Genomic DNA, 23,985 nt, shown 5'->3' with positions numbered 1-23,985 from the left:
ACATAATATGTCCCCTTTAAAATATACATAATATATTCCCTTTAAAAGATACATAAATTATGCCCTCTTTAAAATATACATATGTCCTCTTTAAAATATACATAATATATTCCCTTTAAAAGATACATAATATGTCCTCTTTAAAATATACATGTGTCCCCTTTGAAATATACATAATATATTCCCTTTAAAAGATACATAATATGTCCTCTTTAAAATATACATGTGTCCCCTTTGAAATATACATAATATGTCCTGTTTAAAAGATACATAATATGTCTCCTTTAAAAGATGCATCATAGTCTTAAAAGACACATAATATGTCATTTAAAACGTGAATGAACCTGGTTTTAACACATGCTGTCTGAACACTTCCATGTGTTGGACACAATCAACACAGCTTTTTTTTTAAGAGTAATTAAAGCTGCAATGGATAGTTTTTTGGGGGGAAACTAACCATTAAATAAAGTATGTTATACTGTATCTTAAGTATTTAAATCATAAAGTGTCACAAGAGAAAAGCTGGATCCCTACAGCACTGTTTGAAACTAGAAATTATCTGTCTGGCTGTGCTGCTACTATCACCCTCCCACCACTTTTACTATACAAAGAAGCATCCTCTAAGAGCAATGTTGGTTCACTTTGTTTCAAAGGGTGATTTATTTCTAGGGATCTGTGTCAAGATTATATACAATATTCACGCATTTATAAGTAGTTATTATAGAGGTATATTTTTCTTATCAAAACTACATGGTAGCTTTAGTTGCAGCTTTAACGTATTCATTTGGACGTTTTTTCGTTTCACCAAGCGAGCTGGAGTTGTTGGTGGTTCCGGCCTCGGTGCCAAAGTCAATACTGAGCAGCCTCTTCCTGAGCTGAGTGGGGCAGAAGGTGGACATGTAGGCGTCCTTGAACCCTGAGTAGCAGAAGCAATACAGCAGAGGGTCCAGGACAGAGTCCAGGAAGGAGAAGACCATCAGGCTGTCGTAGAACTGGACCACGATGGTCTCCACCTCCTGTCGACCGGTCAGCCGCACGATCAGCAGCACGGCCCGGGCCAAGGTGCAGGGGAGGAAGCAGACGGAGAACACCAGGACCACCGATGTCACCAGGAACACGGCTCGCCGCAGCTTGGTCTTGTCCCCGACGGTCTTCTTCTGGAGCCGGTTGACGATGCGCACGGTGCAGTAGACCAGGATGGTGAAGGGGATGAGGATCTGACCGAAGAAGACCACCTGCCAGAAAACAAACAAACAAATAAATAAATAAAGCAAATCATTACAGATGAAGCTCAACCAGGAAAGACCGATCTGTTCAGAAGGTCACAGGTTTGATCCCCGTCAAATATGTCCCTGTTGTTGGATGAACCAGGGTCACTCAAAATGTTTGACATCTGACCCCTGACCTCTAACCTACCTGCTGCCGGTGCCAATTTTGTTCCGGGGTGAAATCTGTTCCTACCCGGAATGGTGGTGATGACAGCAGACGACAGGGACAGTAGTGATCGCTAGTTTACTTGTATGGCTTTAGATAGAGGTACGATTTTTGACAAGTTCTTAAAGGAAAAGTCTGTTAGAAGGGAAAGCCTGACCCGTCATTGACCAGTTACTGACTTCTCCTTTTAAAAGCAGTACTCTAATGGGAATGTGGTTTATCAGAGCTGCGTTCATCTGTTAACCCTTTCACTGCCGCACTACCAAGCAGTTAACCCTTTCACTGCGACAATACACAGAAGGTTAAACCCTTTCACTGCCACACAACAGCAGGTTAACCCTTTCACTACCACACTACAGAAGGTTAACACTTTACAGTTAACCGTCGGTAGTGTGATAGTAAAGGGTTAACCTTCTGTAGTGCGGCAGTGAAAGGGTTAATTATTACCAGTTTACCGCTATAAATGAGAGACTGTGTGTGTGTGTGGTCTCTATTCCTTCTGTTTGCAGAATGCGTGCTAATGTGGTCAAAGTTTTATAACTTCTGCTTGAATGTGGTTAAATTTCACATTACGAGGAAGTGCTGTGTTGTACCTTGTGGTGGTGTGTTAGTAACCTCATGTTATGTAAAGGATGTTTGACACATTCTGATCAGTATCGTTGTTTTGCCACTTGCACACCTTGTTCTTTGGCTGCTTGCACTGTTGATCTATTAATTGATTTAACCATCACTTGAGCGATGAGAGCATCTTGCCAAATGCCAGAAATGTAAGATGAAGTACCATACAAGAGACAATATGTTAACACTTTCGGGGCCATTCACGTATATATACGTTATTGGGCGCCACCGGTTAACGGCCAAAAACATATACGTTATTTGATCGTTTTCCCTTTTTTCCGATTTTAATATCCTATTCAATGTCAGGGACCTGTATGTTGCCGTTAAAAGGCATACTGGGACTCCGAAGGTGCAGTACCGGCCAGATCCTGCTAGTAGGCAGTATCGAGAGTGCAGTAAACCCTGTTCCAGACCGGGTGCTACACTCAAAGGTCTCCGGACGGACTTTTCTAGTAATGGGAAACCTAGGGCTTCACTCGATCGCATTGAATCGTCTTCGGGACCCCCGATCCATATGTTGTGGTGGGTTATGTCGTGGACCAGATAGGGCATAGGATGTACCAGATGGCGATCAAATAAATGGAATAATATTTTTGGAATACCACCGACCACAGTTAAGGACAATCTGACGTCAATTTCAGCTTGATCGTGCATGTTTTTCATACCCATCCCCCTGATCGGCATGTGTTGTGGTAATAACGAATGCCGTTATTGGCAATCAATTAATCAGAAACGCCCCCCCCCCCCCCCTTTCATGCATTCATGATGAAACATAATATCTATCATATGCATTTGCTATGGAAATAGTAGCGTGTACAGGGACGAAACGCCAATGGATTTAGTATAATTCACGTTTCTCCCTATAGCCAGGAATTAGCCCGGATCATTCCGAAATTATACTCATATTCACCACGGAATAACACGTGAACGTATTAATGAAAAAAAAATTTCTTTTTTGCATCTTGAACGGAAGATAGTTACTGTCAAATGACCATGGTATTGTATCCATAGCTATAATATAAAATATAGATTTAGCTCTACAAACAACGTGACGCACAGTGAAACTATGTAATGAAAACCTGGCCGTGCTATAGCTAGATGCTGAAATTGAATGTCCCCGAATGTGTTAATGTGGATGAAGTAATGTACAAGAGACAATATGTTAATGTATGAGGAAGTAATGTACACAAGATGACATGTTAATGTAGATGAAGTAATGTACAAGAGATGACATGTTTGGTTTAGAGGCTGCACAGATGGATACACATCCAGACAGACAGACAGACAGACAGACAGACATACAGACAGAGTACAGGCCTGCAACAGGGTTTTGTATATAAAAAAAAAGATAAAAAAATAAATTTTTGTTTTCAATTCAATTTAGTTTTAGTTTGTTTCCAGCATGGATTTACTAGTTGAAATGTAGGCGGTATCCCTGGGGAGAGATTATGTGTTTGGTCACGTGAGTCTGTCTGTCTGTGAGTATCTGTCCGCAGGTAATCTTGCAAACTACAGGGCCGATTTGGATGAAACGTCACACATAGGCTGACAGCAGGCGAAGGACCTGCATTCTCGAATATTTTTCTAACCGGGCAATGAGTAGTATTTTATTTGAATTAATTTCCATCATTGTCCATTGACATATTACATTCACTATAAAGTTACACATCTTGCACACCGGAGGGCAATACTACACCGCTCTCCAGCACCGGTGTGAGTTGCCGTTGCATTGTGTGGTCTATTGCACATTCCTGTACTAGGCCACTGTCATCATCTTATCAACCAGGAAATGCACGCGTGAAACCTAGTATAAAAGTGTTCTATGCACAAAAATCATTATTTATTCAGCGAATCTCTCAGTTGCAACAACACTGTGAAACAAGACGGCTGCTCTGGTCAGAACTCATCACTCTCAGGGCTCCACAGTGTGACTGATGACTAACGTTAGCAGCCTACTAGACTCTGTTGAACTCAACAGGTTGTCAATTCAAACGGAGAACATGCTTTCCACTGCTGCGCTGGCTTTCAGATGTAGACAGGCAAACAACAAACTATTTGCCTAATTTCAGTCACCCCTCTTTTAATCCTCTCGCTTGCTGTGCTCTCTTTTCATGTCTCCTGTTAATGTTCCATGACGTATTTCAGGGCACATTCGCCATATTAAAAAAAAAAAAAATCAATTGTTGCAGACAGACAACTGCTCTGAGACAAGACACACACACACACACACACACGTTGTCTGTCTGCAACAATTGAATCACTGAATTTATGCCTGTCCTTTTTTAAGAGAATGTTTTTTCAGGGAACATTGATCTGTCTTATTCACCTTGCTGCCATCTTTGTTTCCGATTGCTAGTATGAACACACTTCAATAAGCATGATGACTAATTCACTTCCATGTATTTCAAAGGTCAGGTGATCGTGAGCTTGTAATTCCAACAGTGTTATTCTGCCTGTTGTTTTGACAATTTTGGTTCTTGAAGTGGTGTTTTTATAGCTACAGTTTAAATTAACATTGAAGTGAACGGGCACTTCTGCATCCGTACCTCGCATTACATCAAACTTGACCATTCAGGGGCGCCCCAGTGGCGAACCACATAGCGCGCTCAGCCGCGACACGGCCGACCCGGGTTCGATTCCCGATTTTTTCACATATTGAATGATAGATAGTTGATGTCAAATGGGCCATAGTATTGTATCCATAGCTATAATATAGAATATAGTTATAGCTCTACAAACAAGGTGCCGCACTCCTATCTTTTAAAGCGTGGCATTGCTACAACGGGACCCGTCTAATGGCTGGCGCTGAATGAGTTAACCTCCTAACATGCGGGCAGAAAACTGGCCGTTTTTGTTTTTGAGGACTGCATACCTTTTTTGCAAACCAAAATACTATACTTTATCCTTATAGCACATGCATATGCCTGGTCTCCTTTGAAAGATAACATTTTGAAGTGTATGATACAATAAAGAAAGATCACTTCTAGTGCTAATGAAATAGAGTAACATAGGTCTGAACTTGAGTAGTAGAAAAACTTGTTAAAATCCATAGCCTGAAGCCTTATGTCCAAACTTCATAATGATCCGTTCAGAAATGAGTGATTAGGAGTGATTTTGGTAAACTGTGTACAAAAGAAAAGCTCAGTTTTCTCATAGACTTCAATTCATTCTGCGGTTTTTCTCTTCCTGTTTTCGCTTGTGAGTTTTTCACCTGATTCGTACATCCCCAGTTGGGGTATCTCAGCGCATGGCGAGATAACCCGACTATCCTCGGGTTTGGCACTGATTGAGTTAATGACCTCAAACGGTTAACCTCTAACACCCGTGCGGAACCCGTGTTTACCAATAGGTTAAAGTGTTATTAGTGAGATTTTAGTTTTTGAAATGTGTTGTTTTTTTCGCGGAGATCCGCCATTTTTTATTAGCGGCCGTTGCTGAATGATGACGATTGTAGTCATTATGAGAAGAGGACATCCAGAGCTCTCAATGAGCGTTGGAATTTCAAAAAACTACACTACCCAACGGATTCTAGCTTCCTGCAAGCAAATGACTTGTGTATGAATTTTTTCTTATTTCTCAGGATTATATACCACAAAACTGAACATTATTGGCATATATTGGAGCGCAGTTAGTTTGTATACTATGTTCAGTGGTGCAGTCGTGGTCACACCCGGTTACACGCCGTGTTACCAGATCACTGAGGCAGAAGTACGCGCGATCGCGCACGGATGTGTACTCGCGTGTACGCGCACACAAAAATGCGCTGTATCCATTCGTTGTGACTAAGTACCCGGCCACTGTTTTACATAACAAAAAGCGCAGGTAGACTAAGTGTCTGGGTGTTGGCTATCTGAATGCATCTCCCCCTTCATTCTGTGTGACACAGGCAGTGGAGGTGAATACTAATGTGGCTCGGAATTCGTGATGGGGTCTACCTGCTTATGATATTGAATCAAGCGTCTGTGCTGTGCGCCAGCTTTCCACGCGCACATTCACACAAATAGAGAGCAAGAAGAGCTTGTATGATAGAAAGATTGCACTTGCGTATATGCGCGCGTGTGTGTGTGTGTGTGCGTGTGTGTGTGTATAAATCAGTTCTGAGCGCATGCACGTACCCGCGCGCGTGCACGTGGCGTGGCGTGTTACCAGTTCCCATATTACGACTGCACCACTGACTATGTTTGATAACGTAATGTTAATGTCTCCATATATATATAATTAGTTAACTGTCGGGGGCTTTTTTTGCCCCCCTTAACTGATTTTCGAGGGCATTTGGTCCATTTTGTCCCAAGCCCCTGTTAATTTCTAACCCTGACTGCTACTGATACTACTATTGCTACTGATACTGCTACTGCTACTACTGCTATTGATACTGCTACTGCTACTGATGCTACTACTACTGCTACTGATACTACTACTACTGCTATTGATGATGCTACTACTACTGATACTGCTACTGCTACTGCTACTGCTACTACCAGTGGTGCAGTGCTGGTATAACTCGGTATAACGGCGTTATACCTCGGTCACTGAGGCTGAAGTACGCGCAATCGCTTTTTACATGGCATTATCCAACCGGACTCCCGGAGAAGCATGCAGCTGCAGAGCCGCAGAGCCAGCGGCGCTCTCTGGGCCGCACGCTGACGGCCGCGCTGTGAGGCAATAGTATCCAGCTGCAGGACGAGAGCAGCCAAAAAAAACTGTGCATGCTCGCGCACGCACGCGCACGCGCGTGGAGCGTTTGACCTACTGTCAATTTGCCACTGCACCACTGGCTACTACTACCTCCACCACCACCAGGGCTGTACGTTAACTGTTTTTGCACATACTGTAGCACAGAGGTTGATAGCTTTGTAGCACAGGCCAAACACTTGTAGCACGAGTATAAAACGTCTCTTAAAAACAACCACAAGTAGTGCAGTTCATCACTTAGATTTGTGTGAAAGGATCTTTGAATAGTAGTCGAATAGTTCCCAGTGACTATCGAATAGCAATTTTGTGAGTTTTGCCCACCCCTACATCGCGCTGTCCCAGAGAGGTGGCTAGTCTGCTAGACTCTATGAGGAGCTAAGGGATTGTTCTCTAGGAATTGTGGGAAAATCTATATATAGAAAATCTATATATAGAAAAAACACTTAATTTACCATATTTGGATAATAAAGTACACAACCTCTACTATCTTTAACTATGAGTGAACACAACACTCTAACTACCATCTTTCGACAATAAAGTACACACCCTCTACTGTCTAACTATGAATGAACACAACACTAACTTACCATCTTTAGATAATATAGTTTGAAAACATTGGTCCTCATTCTCGAACGGACATACAGTACGTAAAAGGGATTCCTTCGTAACCCGATCTACGTACTTATTCGGCATTCTCGAACGGCTTCGTATTGTACATTCTTAGTAGGATTTAAGTACTCGAAAAGGCAGTCGTAAGTCGGACAGACCGGTGTGCACCCGTGGTTTCAACAGCTTTCTCTGGGACAAGTCATTGGGGATTGCCGATACTACAGACATCCATGGAATTAAATAATTAGAATGATAATTAATACAATATTTGTATTATTAATAATTATGTTTTTGCATTTATAGTCCTGACTCAATGAAGCATTGTGAGCATTACTTTATGTTGTGTCTGTCCACTATGTTTGTTACTTTTGTTATTTCCCCCCCTATGTAAAGCGACCTTGGGTCTTTTGAAAGGCGCTATATAAAATGAAGCTATTATTATTATTATTACACACACACACACACACTACAAACTAAATTAATAAGAACTAAACCGATCGCCCGTGGATATAGCTACTGTATAGTAGTGGACTATACTGTATTAATATGCCATAGAGACACTTAAAAACATCAGAGGGACTCAAATCAGACCGGATTGGTGGAATGACTCCCCTGATTTGAGTCCCTCTGATGTTTTTAATCTTGTCTTTTATCTAATCAGTTACCAAAATGTGCTTTGAAATGTTATTTATTTCAGTTGCAATGTCCTCTTTAATAAAGTGTAAAAACATTGCATGAATGTAATTTTTTTATTATGCATTATGTTGTTATTTCAGTTGACACCATGTATTTTGACATGTCCCTCGTGGCATTTCATGAAAATGTATTTGGGATATGACCAAGAAAATTTGTAAAAAGTCCATACTTTTTTCCATGAACATACACATCCATCTGTGCTGTTAATGCTGGTAATGAATTATTTCAAAATAAATGAATAATTATTCATTAAAATAACATTATTCAGTCTGTCCCTCAGTAACCCTCAACCCCGTTACACTGAGCATTCTCCCCCCCACAAAAATAATGGTTCAATCCATAGAAGCATGTGAAACAGGAAGTGACAACTTTGAAGTCTTTTGGAAAACACAACATCAGGAACAGGCAAGTAGCTACCTCATTGTACTATGTTTTCAGTCATTTATCATGTAATATTATGGTAGTCAAGCATAATTACTCAACACCGTTACTTGAAAAAAATATAGCAAACTATTACTTGTGAATATGATCTTTGTTATTAAAAAAATGTAGATGCTTTCTTAATATCATGCATGCCATGTGCTCTCCTGGTATTCACCACATGTGGAGTAGCAACCATTTTGTGCAAAAAACCACAACCCTGTTACACTCAACCCCGTTACGTGGTTGAATGTAACAGGGTTGTGATATTGTAACGGGGTTGTGATTTTAACACTGATTTTGAAGTTATACTGTACAATAATAGTTAAATTAATTATTGAGCTTTTTCAACATACTTATGCCACATACATATTAATTGTAATGTGCATGTTGCTGTGTGTGTGTGCTCACATGTTACCCTAGACTCAACCCTGTTACAGCTACATGTTTATTAATTATTTTATGAAAAACAAATTCAACTTTTGAATAATTTTGTCTGAAACGTTTAGAGCAAACATAAGAATATCAAGGTCAAATCACATTTCTGATGAAAAAGCTTGCAGCCGCTGTCAAAAAAAGGCAAATTTCAGGGTTCAGAATAGCAAAAGTGTAGGATTTTACGTAATTTTTAGACGAGCAATTATAGAAATGGTGTGAAGGACATCTAATTATTATAGAAATGTTGACTTTAGCACAAATACATGTTTTAATCTTATTCAGAGAGCTTCCAGAGTGTCCATAACGGGGTTGAAGAATAATGGTGTCCATATCATACAATAATGACCAAATGCCTGAGATGGGAAAATATATTTGTCTGGAAGTTAAATATGTCATTCATCTTGAGGGGTGTTCAGAAAAGTAATACCTCTTGGTAAAAAGAAAAAAAATCCCAAAGTCCAAATCGGACTGGATTGGTGGAATGACTCTAGGGCTGTCAGTTTATCGCGTTAATTAGATTAATGAATTAGATTATCTCATTCATTCAATAAGAACGTAGAATACACATTTACAGACTTTTTTTTATATGGTCCATTTGCATGTTCTTGGTATCTGATTCTAGGGACATCTATGGATCTCAGGGAATGTATTCAGTGTCAGAAATACTGTGTCTGTTACTAGGCCTGAGTAAATTGTAATGAACCAAATGAGAATATCAATTACATTTTTTTTTATCTTTGACTGTGAATACCACTGCTCAAATTGACCAGACCTGAAAAAATCTAAGCAAATTAATAGATGGAAGATGATTAAACAGAAGGTTTTGTAGATACAGTAGTGAATTCTGCCATCCGGACACATGCAATTTGAAATATGATTATAGAATATAGAATATCAGGCATAAAATGGTTATGCGATTAAAATGCGATTAATTACATTAATTAATTACAAATCCTGTAATTAATTAGATAACTTTTTTTAATTGCCTGACGGCACTAATTTTAATCTAATCGAATTGTGATCAGTCACAAATCGGTTCCGCACTACCTGTTGAATGGATCAGCATGGTGAACATGGTGAATGGCAATGCCGAACCTTGCGGGACGTGTTTGTATGCAAATGCAATCAACGAGAATGCGCATTTGAGTTTAAGAATGAACAACGTATATTCGTGGGAATACGTAGACCGTTTCATGCGTTCAGGAATCCGGAGGAGGATTTTTGTAAATCTGTTGGTACGACATTTCTACCAAGACATTTACCACAGCAGAATGAGGACCATTGTTCCTCTGAAAACCGGTTCTTCATCCGAGGCAGGGGCGTAATTATGGGGGGGGACACGGGGGACATGTCCCCTGCATGTTTTCAGAAGGCAGTTATTGTCCCCCGCACTTTTTTACCGTCCAAAACAATGTTACACGATAATAAACGGAGACGCGACGCGGCACTAGGACCATACGGAAAACGGCTGCTTGTTCCCTCTCTGAGCTCAGGTCTCTGACGACTCTGAGCTATATTGTTATGCAAAGACCAGGTGAGTACTTGGAGTAGCCAGGTGAGTACTTGGCGAGGGATGAGCATTGGCTTGTGACAAAATCATGTAATTTGCGTGTCATTTGTGACGCGCGCTGCCAGACAGAGGTGGCTGCTCTTTGTCTCAGCATAAACAACCAAGCCGCCAAGTACGCACCTGGCTACCTGTCTTTGCATAACAATAGCTCAGGCCAATGTATCGTCGCAGCCAATGTAAATGGTCAATCTGATCAGGGTCTTCAAATATGATGTCTGGGGGCGCATACAGACAGTGAAATGAGGGTGCTGGCCATGCCTGCTTTGTAGATGATAAATAGCGCGATCTCTCTCTCTCTCTCTCTCTCTCTCTCTCTCTCACACACACAACGTAGTATGCACGTTCCGAGACTCGCGCGGTGTTATGACTTGTCATAAGTGAATTGTGTAGAAACAACTCACCAAAATGGACTATTGCACAACTGATAAAAAATAAATCTATGAAGGGGGGGGGGGGGGGGAGAGGGCCCCCCTTCACCCACCACCCCCGCGACCTTACAACAATGCATAGCACCGGCCGCAACAGCCACCCTCCCTCCTTGCCATACCTTGGCTTTTACTGAAACGACGCCACCGTGACCACGCCCCCAAATGTGTCCCCTCCACCATTGAAAAAAAAATTTCGCCCTTGATCCGAGGTATTGTTTGTCCAACTACACCAAACTGAGCCATGTTACCAAAAACCAAACCCAGCAGTACCTCTCTGAAGATGTCTGTCACGTTGCCGTCCTCGCGGCCAAAGCTGTTGCAGCACTCGAAGGTGGTGACCATGGTGGGGATGGTGAGCGGCAGCAGCAGCAGCCAGATCAGGATGGAGATTAGAGGAGACTTCTTCAGGGCCTTGACGAAGTTCTTCTTACCGAGGTGGACCACGTTGAAGTAGCGGTCGACACAGAGGGTGGTGAGGAAGGCGATGCTGGCCCCCCGGTTGAGGAAGAGCATGAAGAGCATGGCTTTGCAAATTATATCGTTGCTGCTGCGTCGCAGGCCATGGTAGAAGTAGTAAGCCCTGGCCGGAAGGCAGATCACCAGCAGGAAGTCAGCCACCACGATGTTAAAGAGGAACACGCTGTTGGTTTTCCAGAATTTGAATCTGAAAAGAGTGTTTTTTTGCGATCAGTTTATTTATTTCACTGTGGAGAGAGGGAGATTCAGACTGGGTTTTAACAAACATTTGGATTCTTAATAATAAGTTGCATCTTTTCATAATTTCATTGGTGTCTACACAAAAAATTTATCGTTCATGTTTAGTCTGCAATGAAAATATACAGATTACTTGTGTTTTTTACCTACATAAATCCAGTACAGTGCAGGAACAACATTCAGCGTCATATTGTGAAGGAGATGAGTGTGTGATGAATGAGTTAAGTTAATATCCCATGTTATACAACGGCATGCAAATTTCTCGATTCTGATTGGCCATTTACACGTCTTTATTGGCAACAATCCACGGTCCTGGGCTCAGGACCCGCCCACAACCGAATCACATATCACTCCCCGGCTCACTCCGGGAGAAAACAAGATTGCGGACAACAAATGGTTATGTTGAAAGCACCATAACGACTAAATATGAAGCGATTCTGTCAAGGGGAATGTGTTAGTCCTTTAAACAATGTTGGATGATGTAATTGATGGGTCTTGAGTCAATCTAGAACAAAAGAAAAATCGCGGATTGATTGATTGATTAATTGATTGATTTAAATTTCTTCCTTCCTACTTTCTACTGACTGCAGCGTTCTCTCTCACACTGTCCGACGCTGGCGTACCCACAAACACACACACACACATACACACACACACACACACACACACACACACACATACACACACACACGCACGCACACACACTGTGACACACACACACACACACACGCACACACACACACACACACACACACACACACACTCCTGTCTGCAACAGCGGGGGAGTCAGACTGAGAGAGAAGCAGCGCTGTTTTAAGTGAGCATGGTCTATTGAATTGATTGATTGGTTGATTGCTAATTTTATTACTGTACCCCTGGTTTCCAACTGGTTAATTTTAGGCTAAAAGAAATAAATAAGAAAATAGGGCGAAGAAAGCGTTTTTTTCCTATAGGGCAAAGAAAACGTTTTAATTTGTTTGACCTACTTTATATAGAAGCATCTAAGAATGAAGTTCTATGGAAAGTAGGTCTGCATTCCCTTAACAATTGTGTGTATTGAGCCGTACTGTATTGTACCCATTCTGCATCTGGTAATAAAATTTTCAATCAATCATTCCAATAATACACAGTTGGATGTGTTAGTTGGTTGGATGCACTTCAAGCTGCTTCCACATGAGGCAACTTCTCTCAATCATTCCAATAATACACAGTTGGATGTGTTAGTTTGGTTGGATGCACAGTTTTTTCGGTTTAATTATATTTAAAGTTGAAGGAAATCCACTGTTTGACACAAGGTTTTAAAGTTCAATTCATGATGTTTCAGCAATCGTGTTAAATAATTGTGATCTCAATACTGACTAAAATAATTGTGATTATGATTTTTGCCATAATGTGTGTGTGTGCACATATGGACACACAGTGTCATGTCCCCAAACCTGAAGAGGAAGATGTAGAGGACGGAGAGGTTGAGAGGAAGGGCCAGGGTGAACTGTCCCATCAACACCCATGACAGCCACTTGTAGATGGCGGGGTTGCCTGTCTCGCAGTCGTCGGTTATGTTGGTTATGTTGGTTGATGCCATGGTTGAGGCCATGGCGATGGACTAGTTGTTGGTACAACCTGAATGAATGAATTAATGAATCTTTATTCCGAACATGATTGACATTTTTTATAAAAAGAATAAAAAAGACAAACAATGAAAAAATATATAGGGATGTTCGATATTGGCTTTTTGACTGATATCCGATATACCGATATTGTCCAACTCTTAATTTCCGATATCAACCGATGCAGGGTTTCCCCCCCAAAAAAGCGGAATAATTTCAGGTAATTAACATTACATATCTCTTGTCGTGGAAAATAAATGGGTAAATAAAGGTTAAATAAATGTAATTAAAAAAAAAAAAAAAAAAAGACGATACCGATCATTTCCGTTTCCGATATTACATTTGATATATATAATATCGGACATCCAAATATCACTGTTAGAAAAGGAGTAGGAAGAAGCCTATGCTTATCATGCCCTACCCCTATCCGCCACTTCCAAGTGGGAACATTAATTAATACTTAAATTATATAATGGAGGATATCCACATTGCCAATAATTCTTCATTCTTAACATTGAAAACAACATGAAATAGAAGAAAGAAAAAGAAAAGAAAACGGCTTAGAATCCAGAAGATTGACAATAGTCACCTCCCCTTTCCTCTTTTGGGTAATTTGCAAATATCATTTTTTTTATAATTTTTTTTAAATAGAGTAATATTTCTACTTTCCTTCATTTGATCTTCTAGCCCAGACATGGAGTGCCTGTTTGAAATATAGTTGTAACTAGTGTGCCTCAACAATATTCCATGCATTGTAATTTTTTTTTTCATAATCAGGTATTTTTAATGATAATTTGTACATTATTTCATCATTATTGTTATTGTTATTATTAACAATATTATTATGATGGTTGTATCAACCTTAAATCTGAGTTGGGGGGGGGGGGGGGGGAATGCAATGCAGACAAACAGCTGCATACAGTGCGACCATTTCACTCACATTTGCCCATTCATTTTTGGACACATCACACACCATCGGTGTGTGTACTGTACGTGTGCTGTCATAGCTCCACCTACAGGCCTAATGGAGAACACCAGGAGAACACCAGGATATGAATGGAGGGTGAATGTGAGGTATATCGTGTAAATAAGTTTTGATTGATCGCAAGACTACACTGTAAAAAAATAAATAATAATAAGTTACCAGAACTTAAAAATATTGAGTTCAGTTACTATGCATTAAGGTTTTCAGTTTTCAATCCATAATAAGTTAACAGAAAAATAAGTACACAACCACATTATTTCAACCTAATAAAACTATGTTTATTGTCATTGTTTTAACAATCCCAGGCAACATTCAAAAATGGTTCAGAGACAGGGAAGGTGAATATAATTTAAGAGGGAGAGGGAATCTCAAACAACCAATGGTACACACCACGCTGAAAAGCATGTGCATATCGGTGTGTGGAGTGAAGTTGTGGAATAATTTACCCGAATACATCAAACTGAGTAAACATGTGGCACAATTTAAAAAGCAGCTAAAAAAATACACATTAGAAAAATACAGAAATGAGTAGTGAGGATAAACAAAATTATGTTATATTGTGTATGTAGTGATGTACTATATTCACTGCAGTCAAGTGAATCATGTTTTTATTGTAAACTTTTAATATAAGTAAAAATAATATACTATATTGTAATATACTAAATTATGTAAATTCTAGTAATATTAATGGAAGAACAAATACAAATGTAAGGGGGTAGGGATCAATAAGCTAAGCTTCCCTCTACTCCTTTTTTTGGACATGTCTGCTAACCAAACACAATGCTCTTTTGTTTATAATTCCTGTTTTTTCTTTGTTATTTTTTAAAATGTTTTTACCTTAAGTGTTTTTTTTATTTGTTGTTATGATTGTTTGGTCTTACGGATCAAGACACTGAGTTGTTTGAAGAAATAAGAAGAATAACATGTCCAAGAAATAAACTTTTCATTCATTCAACACAAGTTGACTTGGTAATACTCACATTTTGAGTAAAAAAAATTGCTTCAAAAATGTGCAATGTTCAATTAAATAGAAAAATAAATAATACAATTTGTTGATTAATCCCACTGGTCACAATGGTGACCGTAATAATGTTTTTGTTATAAGGCTCTGCAAATGTTACTGAATGATGTAGCAATGTATTTCCAGCTAGATTGAAATAATAAACAAATAAAGGGTCTCAATTAAATATGTGGTAGTAAAAAGAACCTGTGGGAGGATTTCAACAAGATAAATGCGACAACAGTGCAAAATATTTCACTATTATTTCAAAGCAAAGAAATATATATATATAATTTTTTTATTTTTTTTTAATGCTGCCCCCTGTGCCTATGAAAATGCCCCTGCGTGCCTATGCAGGCACGCATACCTAGGGTTGCCTACCCCTGTTCTAGCCCATTCCACACAGTTATTCCATAGGTTGATATGCACCTGCTCCTGAGATTGGTGCGAGCACAACGCTTATCAAAGTTGCATTTACCTCTCAAATGATATCCCTTTTCCCTCTCTATAAATACTTTTTTTTATGTTACCCAGGAGTTTAGTTTAGTTTACTCAGTTTATTTGATCAGGGACAGTGCATATCAATAAACAGTTATACATTTATAAATGAATAAAAAAAAAAATTTTTAAATATGCCAACATTAGCAGGGTTGCTAGTTTTCAGTTGTAGTCCCTGGGCTAGATGTTTAAGCCAGAAAAGAAACAGAAAAATAGAAGGACATTAAAGCTAATATAAAAACAGTTTAAAACATATTCTGTACATTCACTCACTAGGCATTCATGCATCTATAAAAACAGGGACAAATCAAAGCCCATACATGTATAAGCACCGTATAGCATTAGGCAGACACACATATGGCAGGCACACATAATCATAAATCACATACATACCACATAATCACAATCAGGACATATCATAACATATCTTATATGAGATTTCCAACAGAATTTACTGTCTAACATTACTCCAATTTTTTTTTCAATATTGGTACAACCTGCTGTGGTATTAGTAACAGTAGCAACAGCAGTGACACAGTTCTACCTGCAGCTGTGGTATTAGTAACAGTAGCAACAGCAGTGACACAGTTCTACCTGCAGCTGTGGTATTAGTAGCAGTAGTAACAGCAGTGACACAGTTCTACCTGCAGCATGGTATTAGTAACAGTAGCAACAGCAGTGACACAGTTCTACCTGCAGCTGTGGTATTAGTAACAGTAGCAACAGCAGTGACACAGTTCTACCTGCAGCTGTGGTATTAGTAACAGTAGCAACAGCAGTGACACAGTTCTACCTGCAGCTGTGGTATTAGTAGCAGTAGTAACAGCAGTGACACAGTTCTACCTGCAGCTGTGGTATTAGTAGCAGTAGTAACAGCAGTGACACAGTTCTACCTGCAGCTGTGGTATTAGTAACAGTAGTAACAGCAGCGACACAGTTCTACCTGCAGCTGTGGTATTAGTAGCAGTAGTAACAGCAGTGACACAGTTCTACCTGCAGCTGTGGTATTAGTAACAGTAGTAACAGCAGTGACACAGTTCTACCTGCAGCTGTGGTATTAGTAGCAGTAGTAACAGCAGTGACACAGTTCTACCTGCAGCTGTGGTATTAGTAGCAGTAGCAACAGCAGTGACAAAGTTCTACCTGCAGCTGTGGTATTAGTAGCAGTAGCAACAGCAGTGACACAGTTCTACCTGCAGCTGTGGTATTAGTAGCAGGGGTACCACAGACGGTGTGTGGAAAAGGCTACTCCAGAGACAGGCACCGACAAAGCCAAAATATTTCCCCCGAGGGGCGGTTGTGATCCTCCACTCACCCGGCTAGTCCTCGCTCCCTCCCGACTCCGACCACCCTCCTCACTGAGACGCGTCAAATTCAACAGCCCTGCTCTGAGACGCTGATGCCGGCTGTGTAACTCCACGCACGCACGCTCTCACTACACTTTGCTACTTCTCTTGTTACTACACACAGGAAATATGTGGTACATACGAGAGAGGAAGAAAGACGCTCTCTCTGTCCGAAGTTCACCCCCGGTGTGTCTCAGAGGGGCGGCGTGTGTGTTATACTGTCCGGAGGTGTGGTCTAAGAAGATGGGCTCATCTTGTCTCTCTCTGAGCCAGTAAGCAGCATGAACATTGTTTTGTCTCATCCCTCCATCTAAACGGAGGCTTGACTCTGCGAGCCCTCAACTTAACTGTGAAACTTAACAAAATGTGTCATGGTGATTTCCACCGGGAATTACCTGTCGAGAGGCCCAAATGAAACCGTTTGCGTCTGAACATGTCTGTTTGTTAACTCTTTGTTTCCCAGAGTAGATTGGCTGAGCTCTGGGATGCTCTTTCATCACCCTGCTTCACACTTACACACATTCATCACAGTTACACACATTCACACCTGGGAGCTGCCCAGTATAACCACAGTCTGACACTGTTGACCACTAGGAGCTGCCCAGTACAACCACAGTCTGACACTGTTGACCACTAGGCGCTGCCCAGTACAACCACAGTCTGACATTGTTGACCACTAGGAGCTGCCCAGTATAACCACAGTCTGACACTGTTGACCACTAGGAGCTGTCCAGTACAACCACAGTCTGACACTGTTGACCACTAGGAGCTGTCCAGTACAACCACAGTCTGACACTGTTGACCACTAGGAGCTGTTCAGTACAACCACAGGCGACTGAGCAGTTCCACTGGAGCAGTTGGAGGTTAGGTGCCTTGCTCAAGGGCAGTTCAACAGTAGTTGTTGAACGAGGGGAGAGTGTCACATTTCCCTGCTGATCTGAGGATTTGAACCAGCGACAGCATGCAACATATTTTCCCTCTTTCCTGGGGAAAGGAACTATTGGGAACTATTTCACCCCCATTCATTATTATTAAGTCTATGGAAAATCACAAGCGCCTTCCAAACCATTTTAACAACATTGTTGACTGTACGAAACTATGTTTGGAGACATGCTAGCATGCCCTTCCACTAGCATTACAAATAAAAGCCAACCATTTCTACCTCCAATATCTCAAAAAACACTTGTGCTTTTTAGATGGATTGAAGTGACTCCCAGTTTGTGACCAAATGAACTGTTCCTTTAAGAATGGAGGCGTATATGAACCCATAAATGATGAACCCACAAAGCCCTCCATTAGAGCTTTGATGGATTTACTTTAAAGCGGCATGTCAACATTATGGGAAATGTGCTTACGTCTTCTCCAGAGTCAGACACCAATTTCCATTCTGTGCATTCAGTAGAAAGCTATCTGGCTGCTTAGCACAAAGGAATGGAAGTGGATCTGGACTACTAGCTTAAAACTCAGAGAGAGGTGTTTTCAGAGCTGGTCCGTATCTGCTTCCATTAATTTGTAGTAAGCTAGGAACACAGAGAGGAAATTGATATCCATCTTCTTGTCTGACTCTGGAGAAGACGATAAGCACATTTCCCATAATGTTGGTGTGTTCCTCAGTGGCGTTGTTAGCCCTGGGCTTCCGGGGCTTGAGCCCCGGATGTTTTTCTCCTAGCCCCGGATATGTGCTGAATGTTTGTTAGTGTTTGGTATTTCTTTTTGATTTTTAGTACTTTTAGGTACAGAGCAACACAGTGTCTACAACACAGGAGCAGATTATGCACAGTACATGAATGAGAAACAGTCAAAATGTTTTTTTGTTTAGTTTATTGCATGCACATGATCTATAATACCTGATCGGTACAATATCTACTAACCTGATCAATACAATATATTCCCACCTGATCGATATAATAGTATTACTGCATTTCAAGTTTGTCAGTCAGTCGGACTGTCAATCAATCAATCAATCAAACAATCTATGAATCAAACAATCAATAAAACAATCAAACATTCTATCAATCAAACGACCAACAAATCAATCAAACAAATCAATCTATGAATCAAATGACCAACAAAACAATCAAACATTCTATCAATCAAACGACCAACAAATTAATCAATCAATCAAACAAATCAATCTATGAATCAAACGATCAACAAAACAATCAAACATTCTATCAAGCAAACGACCAACAAAACAATCAATCAATCAAACCAATCAATCAATCAATCAAACAATCTATGAATCAAACGACCAACAAAACAATCAAACATTCTATCAATCAAACGACCAACAAATCAATCAATCAATCAAACAAATCAATCTATGAATCAAACGATCAACAAAACAATCAAACATTCTATCAAGCAAATGACCAACAAAACAATCAATCAATCAAACCAATCAATCAATCAATCAAACAATCTATGAATCAAACGACCAACAAAACAATCAAACATTCTATCAATCAAACGACCAACAAATCAATCAATCAATCAAACAAATCAATCTATGAATCAAACGACCAACAAAACAATCAAACATTCTATCAATCAAACGACCAACAAATTAATCAATCAATCAAACAAATCAATCTATGAATCAAACGATCAACAAAACAATCAAACATTCTATCAAGCAAACGACCAACAAAACAATCAATCAATCAAACCAATCAATCAATCAATCAAACAATCTATGAATCAAACGACCAACAAAACAATCAAACATTCTATCAATCAAACGACCAACAAATTAATCAATCAATCAAACAAATCAATCTATGAATCAAACGACCAACAAAACAATCAAACATTCTATCAATCAAACGACCAACAAAGTAATCAATCAATCAAACAAATCAATCTATGAATCAAACGATCAACAAAACAATCAAACATTCTATCAAGCAAACGACCAACAAAACAATCAAACATTCTATCAATCAAACAACCAACAAATCAATCAATCAATCAAACAAATCAATCTATGAATCAAACGACCAACAAAACAATCAAACATTCTATCAATCAAACGACCAACAAATTAATCAATCAATCAAACAAATCAATCTATGAATCAAACGATCAACAAAACAATAAAACATTCTATCAATCAAACCAATAAAACAATCTGTCAAACAATCAATCAATCAAACCATCCATCCATCCATCCCAGTCTAAATTGCTTTATAACACGTTCAGTACCTATTATCACCCCGCCGGCACACCGTTCATAAAAGTGCCTGTAACTCCTGTTCTAAAGAATTTACCTGTATTTTTATCTTTTGTTGACGTTTTTTAACTTGTAATTGTGAACGAACGAAGACATGCAGAAACAAACGGTTTTTTGCATTGTGTACATCAACTTGTCGTCTTCAAATGAGCCCAACCATTTCCCCATAGTTATAATATAAAATATAGAAATAGCTCCGCTAAGATCATGAGATATGCTAGAATCGCCCAGGAATCCTGGCAACCCACAGTCATTTTCCGGATTTTTGGCCGGCACCCAAAGTGTTAATTGAAGATTTATTGACAACCATCCGCAGAAAAAGTACTTCCAAAAAAAAAAAAAAAGAGAAGTTGCCTCCGTGTGGAAGCAGCTCGGAAATGCAACTGTCTCTCACTAACTTAGAGTTTAGAGTTTATTTTTAGAGCAGGGCGATAGACCACCAGCCCTGATTCCAAACTCTAAGCATAACCAACTTCGAAAGAGGGCGACTTCGAAAGAGGGCCTAAGCCTAACCAGTTTGAAACAAGGCAGACATTAATAAAATGTGCAATCAATCAATCAATCAATTCAATAACCCACTCTCACTTAAAACAGCACACCTCCCAGCTGCTTCTATAGAAAGTAGGTTAAAAAAAAAGTTGCCTCCTATAGGGAAAAGAAAACGTCTTTCTTTTTTTTAACCTACTTTCTATAGAAGCATCTAAGAATGAAGTTCTTAACCAGTTCGAAACAAGGCGGACATTAATAAAATTTGCAATCAATTAATTCAATAACCAACGCTCACTTACAACAGCGCACCTCCGCGTGAGCTTGTGTTATTGGTTTGATTGAACATTTTATTAACACTGAAATGCATGTCCTTTTGACGAATGCCATCTAACGACAGACTTCGCGCGATATTTATTTTGTTCCACAATGACTCATGACTCACCAATTACATAATCCAACATTGTGTAAGAAACTAACACATTCGCCGTGACAGAATCGTTTTTGATTTAGTCATTATGACGCTTTCAACATATCTATTCGTAAAGATTATTGTCCGCCATCTTGCTTTCATTTCTAAAACCACGAACGGCGGAGTGATTGTAATTCGGTTGTGGGCGGGTTCTGGGACCACGAGCGGGGATTATAAGAAATAACCACGTTTAACTTGACTGTTTCAGCCAATCAGAATCGAGAAATTTGCATGCCATTGTATAATCATAATTCATTCTCACTCTTTCATCAGTCAATTCGCAAAAAGCATCTTACATTTATACTCTAAGCTGTTCCCTACACTTTGCTAAAAGTGTATAATTTTTTATTTTGTGATCCATCACAAAACTGAGATAAAAGATGTAAGGTATTATTGTCAGTTGCTTTGTTTTAAAAAGAGAACCTAATGTAATAATTTGTTTGCAGAAACAGCAGTATCTGTCGGTGCCAAGAGTCCATCCTCTCTGTCTCTGTCTGTCACAGACACAGACACAGATCTGGTGGAAACAGCCTATCTGCTGTGTCATTCCCGTCAGCCCCATCCAACAGACGTATACTCCTCTGAAAGATAATTCAAAACAGATGTAGAAGGATAGACTAGACACAACCATTATCCATAATCATATTTAAATATGGCTAAAATCTGAAACCTTTTACGTGTGGGTGTGTCTTTGTTTAAATGCACCACACAAAGGCTAATGTATGATGTTTTAATCACTCTGCATCCCATTCAATGGTGGTCATAAAATACAATACAAATGTGGTCATAAATGTGGCAGTGATACTGTATTGTGAAATGTCACGTTTGACTGGTTTTGCTTTCAGTATTAAAATGATTGAATCATTGTAGATCATACAACCATAGAATAACACATTACATGTAAATTCTGTTATAGGGTGGATTTTCCCCAGGGTGGAAGTTGTTCTGGATAATTTTGCCTGTCTATATGAATTAATCCAAGCTGTTTAACCTCTTCCAGGTGTGCAATGTCATATTGGAGCTAAGCGTTCTAATGATGATTTAACACAATCCTGGCTACTGGCCATTGAATGGAGTTCTATAATTCTGAGATAGAATTCTGTGAAATCATTAATATCAAGGAACACCTGCAAGGGTTAATCTAAGAGCTAAGTACCTGGGGAAAAGGCTAAATGTTTCATTTGTAGTGTTGTTTTTGCACCCACATTAGATGGAATGTGTGATTTCATAACCGTAGCTTCTTATCTAATCTCTGTCTTCTCTCTCTCTCTCTCTCTCTCTCTCTCTCTCTCTCTCTCTCTCTCTCTCTCTCTCTCTCTCTCGATTTCTCTCTATCTCGGTGTCTCTCCTCTTATCTCTCTCCCTCTCTCTCTTTCCTATCTCTCCTCTCTGCAGGTCTGGTTTTCTCTTCCTCTCTGCCCTCCCAGTTTGGTGGTTTGACTCCGCCTACACTGGCTGCTCATGTGGCTAAGATCTCAGCATTGACAAACTCTGACAAGGTAGATGGGACTCTTTTAGTACTTTAAGGGGAACTTCACCAAAACATGCCGATTTATTTTGCACATAATCTCCCATACATCCAAAACCTCTTGACAGTTTTGCACACATTAATTTAGTTTGACCGTTATTGAGAGAATTTTACCGAGTTCCTGTTAGCTAGCAAGTAGCAAGTAAATATTGTTGACTTTGAAGTTGATGTTGAATAAATGTTTAGCAAGATTTTATTTTGCAAACTACATTTTGTGTCGTTGTTTTTAGTCAACGACATTGCATGAATAATTTCGTCACGTTAGTGTCACATGATCTCCTTTAACGTGACGTCTCATCTTCGTCAGGGGAAAAATCTTTGTTGACGACCATATTTTTCGTCATCATTTTCGTTGACTAAATTAACACTGTCGGGCACACAGCGGGGATCTCCTTCCAAAAATGGTCATACACAGCACTTGTTAAACACACACCAATCGCTTCCTTTCTCTCTCTCTTCTCCACTTTCTCTCTCTCCTTACTCCTCTCTCAGGTTTCACAGTAGTTACTCCAATGCATTCCTGTCTAGCCTTCCATCTTCTAGAGTGAGAAATTACCCTTTGATTAGGCTTACCTGTTCCTTGCCAATCTGGCACAGGTGTGCCGCTGTGTTGGGCTGATGCGCTCTGCTCAATAGTGTGTCTCACCGGATTTCCTAATATGGGCATGTTCATCAGTAACTTGGAGATAACGGCCTTCCAACACCGCTCCAGCCTGTCTGCCACAATATACAGGTCCAGCTAAATAAATTAGAATATCATGGAGGACAAGTTATTTTATTTCAGTAATTCAATTCAAAAAGCTAAACTAAAGATTATAGATTCATTACACACAAAGTGAACTATTTCAAGCTTTTATTTGTATGGATTTTGATGAGTATGGCTTACAGCTCATGAAAACCCCAAATTCAGTATCTCAGAAAATTTGTATATTGTGAAAAATTTGTTCAATATTGAAAACTCATGGTGTCACATTCTAATCAGATAATGAACTGAAAACACCTGCAAAGGTTTCCTGAGCCTTTCAATTGTCTCTCAGTCTGGTTTAGTGGGCTACACAATCATGGGGAAGACTGCTGACTTGACAGTTGTCCAGAAGACGTTGACACCCTCCACAAAGAGGGTAAGCCACACAAGGTCATTGCTACAGAAGCTGGCTGTTCAGAGTGCTGTCCATCCAAGCATATCCATAGAAAGTTGAGTGGAAGGAAAAA

General features: G+C 39.7%; 1 protein-coding gene across 1 annotated transcript; it reads right to left on the bottom strand.

The window, feature by feature from the left end:
* Positions 1-746: 746 nt before the first annotated feature.
* LOC311228276 (12-(S)-hydroxy-5,8,10,14-eicosatetraenoic acid receptor-like) lies at positions 747-17,061 on the bottom strand (the record flags this gene model as incomplete). The annotated part of the gene is made up of 4 exons (XM_084314184.1): positions 17,025-17,061; positions 13,056-13,239; positions 11,176-11,569; positions 747-1,235 (listed from the first exon to the last, which is right to left on the bottom strand). The coding sequence occupies exons 2-4, from the start codon at positions 13,211-13,213 to the stop codon at positions 747-749; spliced, it is 1,041 nt and encodes a 346-aa protein (XP_084170310.1). The 5' UTR covers positions 13,214-13,239; positions 17,025-17,061.
* Between the last annotated feature and the right edge of the window lie 6,924 nt (positions 17,062-23,985).

Source organism: Notolepis coatsorum (assembly GCF_963971535.1).
Source record: "Notolepis coatsorum genome assembly, chromosome: 5".
Lineage (NCBI taxonomy): Eukaryota > Metazoa > Chordata > Actinopteri > Aulopiformes > Paralepididae > Notolepis > Notolepis coatsorum.
The sequence above is the reverse complement of the archived record's forward strand: the minus strand, read 5'-3'. Positions and strand labels throughout refer to the sequence as shown.